This window comes from Leptidea sinapis, chromosome 34 (assembly GCF_905404315.1).
Source record: "Leptidea sinapis chromosome 34, ilLepSina1.1, whole genome shotgun sequence".
In the NCBI taxonomy this organism is placed as follows: domain Eukaryota; kingdom Metazoa; phylum Arthropoda; class Insecta; order Lepidoptera; family Pieridae; genus Leptidea; species Leptidea sinapis.
In genome coordinates this window covers 208,699-218,863 of record NC_066298.1, presented here as the reverse complement: position 1 = coordinate 218,863, position 10,165 = coordinate 208,699, and the positions used below count along the sequence as shown (strand labels likewise).

Genomic DNA, 10,165 nt, shown 5'->3' with positions numbered 1-10,165 from the left:
ATATGGTTGTAGTAATTGTGTACAAGATAGACTACGATAAATTAAATTAATAGTTTTTATTGTCTCTTAGGTACAGCTAATTATTTTTTAACAAATATGTGTAAGATTCCAGTTAAATTATTTATGCGTTAATTTTTAAATATAGTCAAACAATTTTCTTAATTAAATTTTATTATTTGGCATATATTGAAGTTTCACCGATAAGCCTAAGTCGAGGTGGACTAGAAGAAAAACCCTCTTCAAATCATATAGTAGAGAAAATACTTCATAGAATTGTAAAAAATAGATCGAAAACCATTAAGTAATATGTTTTAACAACCCTGAATAGGTACATCATTTTTAGTTTTCACTAACTTATCGACATGTTTATTAATTTTCGTACAACACTAGGTATTTTGACAGAAGTCAAATCTATGGTTACAGAGTTCCTATTACTTGAAGTTTTTAAATGTTATTTTTCGCGATTTAAGAAAAAGTTACGAGGTTATCATTATTTCTTTAAGGATACGAGATTAGTGTAATGGTTTTAAGTTCGAAATTGATGTAAATAAATTTGTAGTCATGTCGTTTCGAGATTGTGAATTTAGGCCTATCATAAAGCAGGAATTAAGTGTGTGTATTTCGTATTTAATAGATAAATGTGTGAGTTCAGGGACATCGGTTTCCATAGTAAAATGACATGATGCCACTTCTACTAGATTTTTCTGTTCTGTGATATTCACGCTTTAGAACTAATAAAAAGTGTATTTGTTCTACATATTATTCCGAAAGAAAACAAAACAAAATATTAATTTATAAAATTATTTAAGAAAGAAATGAAATCACGAAATAATCGAAATGTGTGTGGGACACATAATAGAAGTGAAATTTCAACTGACCAAGTTTAAAAACAAATATTCAAAGTTTACCATCAATATAGACAAACATTTCAAAGAAATATATTTAAAAAATAAATTTTCTTCAAAATAATTCCATAACAAAATATTAAATTAAAAATTTCAAAAAACATATTTAATAAAATATAATCTTTATATACATCATGAAAATGGTCTTTGTTTGAGGCTCAATCACGCCTAAACCACTGATCGTATCGAAATGAAACTACCACCATTCGATGCGAAATGTATCCTAGATTGCTATGGCTGTTTTTCGAATACCAACGTTCCTTTATTAATTTATTTCCTTTTAAAATTCGCCGAAGCGGGCGGGAACGGGTAGTTTAAATATATTTCAAAAGAAAGTATGTTAACAAAATTTACTTCAAGAAACTTCTCCGTGCTAGGGTTAGAAAGCCAAGCGAATTTTATTGAATAGGTATCTATGTAAATATTACAAATCTCGGTCACCAGATGTTGACACTGCCAAGCTCTCGTTTCATCAAAGCTCTAGTAAGTAAACCACGCAAGTAACAGATTTTATAACTGTTTATTGTAATTCACATCATTCAAAACCTCTTTAAACTTTTATCGAATGAGATTGCGACGCCACCATCGGATATGTAACACTTGGTGAGTTTAGTTTTATTTCATATTATCAACCTAGCCTTGATGTAATTATTACATCTATCGTGTGACAAATAAAAACTAAAAACAAAATTTTATGAACGATGCGGGACTCGAACTCGCGACCTATCGCGTTCCGTGCCAGCGCTCTTTCCAACTGAGCCAACCGTTATAAAATTATGTTTTCAGTTTTATTTGTGTACTTAATCTCAGGTTATCACTTTAAAATCATAACAAATTGTTCTATCATGTGGTCATTGCAATCAATGATGTATATACATATATTATGTGCCTTTGACTACCATGACGGCTGCACAATCTACTAAAAATGGTAGGAATGCAGGAATAGAATAGAAATATTTTTGTTTACCATAGGTAATCACGGGCTACTATCCGCAACTCGACGACTATGGCGCGCCTATTTTGCGTGGTGAGGTGGGCGGCTAATCCTGCCATCCTAGCTCCTCAAGGTAGTTAATCAAACCTCTGATGTTACCCATGACCTCGGGGAGAGTCCTCGGTGACCCCAGGTGTTTGGCCCGGTAAGTGGCCACACTCCTACACTCCAGAATGATGTGTGCGGCCATCTCTTCTGCCTCCATGCAGGCTCTGCACAGTGGGCTGTCGTGATTAAAGAGACCATATTAGGTGACAATTACATATTGTAACAACACTTGATAAACGTCCTGAAGCTACATCAGTACATCAAGGAGCTTTGACATGGAGAGATGAACTGATAGGAAACTAATAGGACAGCGAATTATAATTATTTTTCAACTCGACCATTTTAACAGAATTTGATCGGCAGAGTAATTGTTGTGCCTAAAGAACAGAGGATCACACCTTCTATCATGCCAACTTGGATCAGCTTGAGTATCAGGTTTTCTCCGTTGACAGCTTGTAGAAAAAATGATAACTAAACACTAGAACAGCTTATGTGGCTATAGAATGAACTCTCCGCATTATAACATTATTTCCTACTTTTAAGACCGTGTTTCTATATATTACTAGCAGAACCGGGAAACATTGTTATGTAATATAAATTAATAAAATGCAAAAAGAAAATTTTGGGGCATGAAGAACAATTTTGGCCGATACTCAGACCTGCCCGAAATGCACACAAAATTTCAAACAAATTGGTTCCGCCGTTTCGGAGGAGTTAGTTAACAAACACCGCGACACGAGAATTTTATATATTAGATTTTATTATACCGGTCATCCTCGTTATAATACAAGCCCGAAGCAATGAAAATCCTTTGGTCAGTAAATGGTCCTTGGCACGTGTGATAATATTCAAGTAAGTAAATTGGACGTCTTAAAGTGTGTCAAAATCGCGTTCGCAGATGTATGTATCGGAATACATATAAGTTTAGTGACCCGGTAACTTTTAAAGAGAATAAACAACAAGAATTTGACTGGAACAAAACCTGTTCAAAACCATATTCGCTCGACTTAAACGCAGCATAAACGCGACAGGTGAAATCAGGTCGCACATGGAATTTTTGGATGATATAAAATGTAAAAAAAGAAAAACATTCGAGACAAATATCATTCGGACACAAGTTATAACTTTCAAAAAGAAGGTTTTTGGAGTTTTATGTCAAAAAACTATTGTAGGATTTAAGCATCATTATTGTGTTTGTTATAAGAGGAGACCAAATATATATTATATTATATATTATCAGGTGATAACTTACATACATATGCCACCTGGGAGTTTTAATCAAAAATGCTGCGTAATTTTTGAGATAGATATAACAAATCAATGTCTGATGGGATTGTTTCTCTTTAATACTTATTAGAAAACATTTTCCTCAACCGAAATGTCCGCGATAACAATCTTCTAAGGTTAAATTACTTAACCTATACTAATGTCTAAAATATGGTCACATATAATGTACAACTTGTTTTATAGCACATTCTATAAAGACGAATACATTATTAAGTTTATTTGATATATATCACAAGATTTCCTGCATTTTAAAAATGTACGCGCAACAAACTATGTAAATGCCGTTGAAACAACTTACAAAAGCATAGCCATTATTTTGAGTGTCCACTGTCGAGCCAGAGTGATTCTTTTTTATACTACAATAACATAAGAAATAGTCTTCGGAATGGTAGCATTTATAGTTTTTGTAAATAGGAGATGGTGTATCATCCATGGACACGTGGATCATGGAATCATGTCTGTGATGTCTCCACTCTATCTATCCACTCGATCTCTCTGATTTTGTTTCAAACATTATTCATTTTATTTTAAACATTATTGAATATCCTATATACTACTTAAACATTTCCCAAAAGATTTCGTTGCAGTCGATGTCATCGTTTACATATTTTTAAATATTACACTATCAGCCTTACAAATAAACTTGGTATAAAGTTTTATCTGATGATAAACAAAGAATGTGTAAAATGTTTACAATATCGTTGACAACACTGTCAATACAATGATAATTCTGAAGTTTTCCGAATGACAAGCTGCCTTGCAAATAAACGCGGGAAACATTATACATAAGAACAAACCATTCGTAAGGAAAATTGTCTATTTGTAAACATTTTACATATTCTTGGTTTATGCTTAGTTAAAACTTTATGCCAATTTTATTTGTAAGGCCGTAAATGTTTAAAATATTTTAAAACTGTGAATATAGATGTGAGTTACATTTAAATCTAATTAATATGTTCTGCGCAACAACATGATGCGAAACTGATGTTCTACTGTCCGTGCGAAGCCAGACGAGTTATTAGTAAAGACATAAATCTTCGTATAGAAGGAAGGTTCTTCAAGTGCAGCTGCCCTCAAAGCCTATTAAATTCGCAGTATACGATGAGTTTGAAAGCTGCATACAAATTCGCTTGTTTTTCTTGTTTCTACACTCTACTCGTCTACCAGTATTGTTTGAAAGAAGTAAACATTGAAACCAGTATTGAAACGTTACATGAATATTATATTTTGATGGTTTGTCAAAGGCTATGAGTTGACATAAACAAGTAAAAAAAACAGTCAAGGACAAGTCAGACTCGTCCACCAAGGGTTCCGTCATAAGACGAAGACATCATAAAAATCTGTTTAAGCTTGTTTCAATGTAGTCCTTTCATATAACACCCACATGACACTCCATTCCTTGCATAAAGACCCTTGTTTTTATGAGTAAACTACAGACTAGCCCCTATATCTGTAATATAAGACGGTATAACTTGCCAAATGTCATGGTCATCATTCTCTTGAGAGTGTCGAAATAAAGGTTTTTTTTGCGGCATAAAAGGCCGCATCTTTTTTGTACGATAACATAGAATTTTGATTTTTTTCACAGGCTTAAGATATTATTTCGATCGATAATTTCAACTCGATATCTCCTCGCGTTCCCGAGATATAGTCTTGACAGACAGACAGATGGACAACAAAGTGATCCTGGGTTCCAGTTTTTCCTTTAGAGGAACGGAACCCTAAAAATAATACCTCAGACCAAGCCCTTAGAAATATTATAAATATAATATTATAATATCATGATGATGTCCCGATTCTTCGTTTGAGAAGCTTCATAATAAATAAAATATCTATTAATGTGAATAAAACCTATGTCTTGAAACAGTTAAAATTTCAATGCCTTATATGCATATTATGTCTACCAACGGTCGGACCCGGTCTCAATAGGACAGACACACTATTTCTTGACATGCTGTTTTGGATTTGCAGTTACGTCAGTTGCTGTGGATTTTAAGCCTGTAAATGCATATTACGTTATAAAATTTTCACCCAGAAAGTATTGAAGAATACCTAGAACTATTGTTACAAAATTTTGGGTACCTTTCAATAATATTGATTGATTTACTGACAAAAGTTATCCAAAGTTTGAATTTTGTTACTGCATAATTTGTCCTTTCATTAAGCATATATATTGACATTTGTTTCAATGACATCGCTCAACATTTGTGTATCAGATCGGACATATATCATCATCATTCAATTAATCTTATCAAATGAACACCGAGCTCGTTTTCCATAAAAATTTATGTTCACAGCAACATTTACATCAATTTATATATTAACTTATTTATTCAAACAAAACAAATCTTATAACTATATTTTCATTAATTAAAATAATTTCTTATCAAGCCCGCACCCACAAAGATATTATTTTATTTTTAAGTTTTTTACTGTAATCTGTTTATAGACTCCATTGCTATCGCAACTGTCTGTGAATTTGATATCTTGGTTTACATCTAACAAGCTTATAATTAAGAGAAATGCAAGTCGAGAGACGATGTTGCTTGTGTCTGTGACGTGTACCGTTGAGTTGAACGGCTGTCTGTACAGTTAGATATCTAGTCGCATGCGCACGCATCGCAACAAGTCTTACCATAGACTTTACAACACGAACCTGTGTAGATACTGCAGCGCAATCCGTGTGATTGTTATTTATATTCTTGCTTAGGCAATAAATTATCTTGACGTTGCTTATCAATAATGAATGTGAAACATAAATGTTTTTTTTACATTATCATAGATTTTCCCCTTCGTTTTCTCCCTTTATATCCCTACTAAGTTTAAACGGTTTGTCCATCTATCGTTAATTATTCTATAAATAGGCTTATGTGAATCCGGTACACAAAGAGAAGTAATAGAAGATTTTCTCTGGTCATGATTTTCTACACGTCTGAAATCCTGTGGTCGACGGAATCGAGGCAGGTCCTAAATTTGTAATATTAACATTCATTATAAGTATTACGTAAATTTGAATTAAGAGTATTTCAAGAGAACCTAATGCTCGGTGTATTGTTATTATAACTATACTTACTACCTGTACTTTGTTATCACTTAATTTCACATAAAATATACGATTTCTAATACAAACGTATTATGCTTTGTCATAATAATATTATGTTGTGCTTGTCTCACTTATATTCTGATCAGTTTTTACCACGTTTTTTGTCGTTTAAACTTATTTACTTGATTTTGTCCTTTAATTTGGATTGTTAACACATAATATACTTAGTCTAAGCAGTTATCTTCTTATATTTATCTAATCTTTACTTGCAAAAAATAATAATAAAATTTAATAGTAAGTTAATAAACACAGAACGTGTCTTGTGACGTCATCCAAGGCCTACGAAATATTATTTCCATATTTTAGAAGTTAATTAATTACAAACTTAAATTGATCATTGACAAGAATATTTATAATTTAATTTTGTTGCAATGACGGGAAAATAGGATTTCACATAATAACACAATACAATACATATTTCTCAGTGGCACATAATTTTAAATAATCCGTTCTGTCTAAAACTAAATAGCTCGTGGACTCTACTGCACCACGTTCAGTTAGCAGACAGTAATTTGTCGTAATAATTCAATTGATTATTTGTTTATTTTATTCTCCGCAAGGTTAAGATTAATTGCCAACAATTTACGAACAAGAAATATTATAATTTGAACAAATTATGAACATACAAGCATATTATAAGTACCTATACAGTCATGTAGTATGATGTATATACGCACCACTTGTTCGTCTATGCATGGAATCACAACAAAATATAATAGACACTTAAATAATTTTTTATCTGTAATTGAAAATTCACAATAATTAGTATTTATTGAAATTTCGGATTTCATTCAAATCAGTTAAAATCAAATTTAATTAAAATATCAGTATTATCTAGGAAGGCAATAACTACTACACGACTATCTATCATTATTGATGAAGATATTATTAATATAACATATTTTATACGTTTTTGCCTCGCCTGTATTTGTTTTTTTTTCGGTTTTCAAGGAACTTACTTCACACAACCAAACTATGGAATGAGCTTCCCTGTGTGGGCGTTGTGCGGTATTTGTTTCCACGACAATACGACGTGGGAAATTACGACCTTAAAAAAAGCGCGTTCACTTCTTAAAGGCTGGCAACACTCCTGTGGTTCCTTTGATTTTGCAAGTGACCCGTACACTAGTTTTTCCTTCTCTTCCATAAAAATTCCATGATTACCAAGTATGTTTAAATATGTACTATAAATTTCAATTTACACTCATAGCATCTATAGCCTATACGAATAAATGGAGATCCATTTTCCTTCGGTTATACCATATATGGTTCTACTGCGAAAACTACTGACCCGATCCAAATAGTAATAGTAGAAGGTTTAAGTAGATACTTATGTTGGTGATTACTTATCCAGAACCTACATATTTTTGACTAAGAAATACCTCTTATATTCGCAATACGGGATATTTCATTACATGACAATTCACACAATGATCGGGCGCGGGTACGAAATTTATAATGCACTTGTACATATAAATATAATGTTTTGGTGTTTTTGTTTAAGCTTATCTTTCTTTATCATCTCATTGTGGCGTCTTATTGTGGGCTAGCATTAATACGATAGAGCTGAGGGATATAATATTAGGAGCTGATTAATATTAGATAATTTTGCGATTGTTGCTTGATTGAGACTGCACTGTTATTATTATTATTGGCTGAGAGTTTCTTATCAGTTCTTCTCCCCGTGTCTAATCCCCTTCACGAACTGATGTAGTTTCATGTTATTATCACTCCCTATGGTAAATAATTTTATCAGTATTGCGATTCTATTACGCAAAGTAATTTGAAAACCACTACTGTGTTATTAATAAACGCTGTCTTTATCTTACTTTTGTCACTACAGAATTACATGAACAAGAATGTAATTTTAAAATTGGAGTAACTTTACACAGCGTGTATTAATAAGGCGTTAGACGATGCTGAAGCGAGGTAGTATAACTCAGACCAAGAAGGTTGACAACCCTTTATTGGCCTACATTGATATCGGCTTTATTGCTTCTAGTTTAGAAACGGGTACGTCGGTTTTGCTCGACGCCGTCTGTACCGCTATCTCAGTTAATAAATAAAAGATGCAGTGGAGAACGGCATCAAAGTGGTCCCGCAAGCGACACACTCACTCAGTAAGCTTCAGCGCACCTTCCGCGATGGTCAACTACAAGAGAGTTGTCTGCGAGGTCGCAATACTTTCTGCGATCTTGACGATCGCTTTCGCTGCGCCGACTCCAGATTGTCCGGAGAAACATTTTGATCAAAGACAGAATGGTACTGAGAATTATCGGCTTAACATCGACGGTGTGGTAATCGCCGTTGCACCTGCCGAGTCGCTATTGGCTGCAGTGTCCGACATAGACCTCAGCGATTTAATTGATCTGGAAGACCTGAATGAACTACAGAAGCCGAAACCGCAAAAGCCCCAATATCAGAAACCTGAAAACAAACCTGATGATGTTAAGCCCGATACATCTAAGCCCGAAGAGACGATCAACGATGTTCCAGTTAGCTCGGAGCCCAGTAGTCAGAAGAAAAACGCGTCTTTAAGGAAACAAGAAAAATCGCAAAGGTACGAACTTAATACGTATTAGTCAGCATTTTAGTAAATCATGATGACAATTCGAAGTATTGTATTGTTATTATCATAGATAAAACTTAATTTATTATCATTTTTGTACAATAATTAAAATAAGCGAGTTATCGTTCAAATTGGACACCCATTAGGTTTGTTTAGACTTTCGCCAAAATGGTCATTATATGTTTGACCATAGAGAACTGAATCGAACTTTTATTGCTCAAATTATTACGTTAATATTAATCATTTTTATCTATCTGCAATAAACACGGGTGCTGTTATGTTTTTAATCTAGTAAATTGCTGCAGTATAATGATTATTTATTCAATGCGTTTTTAATTTGTAATAAAAAAGATTTGACAGAAAAAGACTTTAAAGAGGTTCACTCTCTCGTACTAAACGAAAAAATTTACCTGAATAACGCAGATTATTTGAAGAGGCAGCCTAGAACCAGATACTAGATTATGATTGCTTTATACATCATGCTATTTTTCAAACAGAGCGAAAACGATTACTATGCGAGTGTCTTGCGCCGTGTCTTCTCCGAAGTTCAATTTTGAGAAAATAAATGTCTTTTATATATTTTGACATTATGAGTATTTTTATATAATTTTAAATGATGCTTTTTATTGTTTCAGATTGAAGTATCGACTCGCAAATATGCTGCTTCCGTTATTGAGAAAAAATCGCCATCATTAAACTAAATGATAACGTTTTGCCTAATGAACAGCCATGAAGCGTGATACGACAGATCTTGCATTTATTAGTAATATAATAGTTTTGTAATAACTTATATTTAAGTATTGTACATTAATTGTTTTGTTGAAAATAAACGAAAATTCTTATTGAAAAACCCAAAACTGTTGTTTTCTTTAATTCTTTATTGTTTACGTAGCATATTATTGTGTGCATAGTACCAGTGGGAGGCTGCTTTGCACAAGATGCCGGCTAGATTACGGGTGCCACAATGGGGCTTATTTTTGCCGTAAAGCAGTAATGTGTAAGCATTATTGTGGTGCGTTCTTAAGGGCGCCGTAGCTAGTGAAATTACTGGGCAAATGAGTGAAATGTCTCAAGATGACGAGCGCAAATGTAGTTTCGCTCAGAATTATTGGGTTTTTCAAGAATCCTGAGCGGCACTGAATAATATTGCCCAGGGCGTATCAATCAACATCAGCTGAACGTCCTGCTCATCTCGTTCCTTATTACTATGAAAAAAAAATAGAATTTATACATCTATAGGTACCTATAAAATCGTAACA

At 33.3% G+C, this 10,165-nt stretch overlaps 1 protein-coding gene across 1 annotated transcript; it reads left to right on the top strand.

Moving 5' to 3' along the window:
• The first annotated feature begins 8,413 nt into the window (after window positions 1-8,413).
• LOC126974887 (uncharacterized) lies at window positions 8,414-9,763 on the top strand. The gene is made up of 2 exons (XM_050822593.1): window positions 8,414-8,897; window positions 9,542-9,763. The coding sequence occupies exons 1-2, from the start codon at window positions 8,482-8,484 to the stop codon at window positions 9,600-9,602; spliced, it is 477 nt and encodes a 158-aa protein (XP_050678550.1). The 5' UTR covers window positions 8,414-8,481; the 3' UTR covers window positions 9,603-9,763.
• Window positions 9,764-10,165: the final 402 nt, after the last annotated feature.

What these genes read in the sequence shown, in the direction of transcription:
- LOC126974887 (XM_050822593.1), top strand. Translation starts at nt 8,482, where the DNA reads ATGGTCAACTACAAGAGAGTTGTCTGCGAGGTCGCAATACTTTCTGCG. An exon ending in AAACAAGAAAAATCGCAAAG is followed by an intron (nt 8,898 to 9,541) that starts GTACGAACTTAA and finishes TTATTGTTTCAG; the next exon opens with ATTGAAGTATCGACTCGCAA.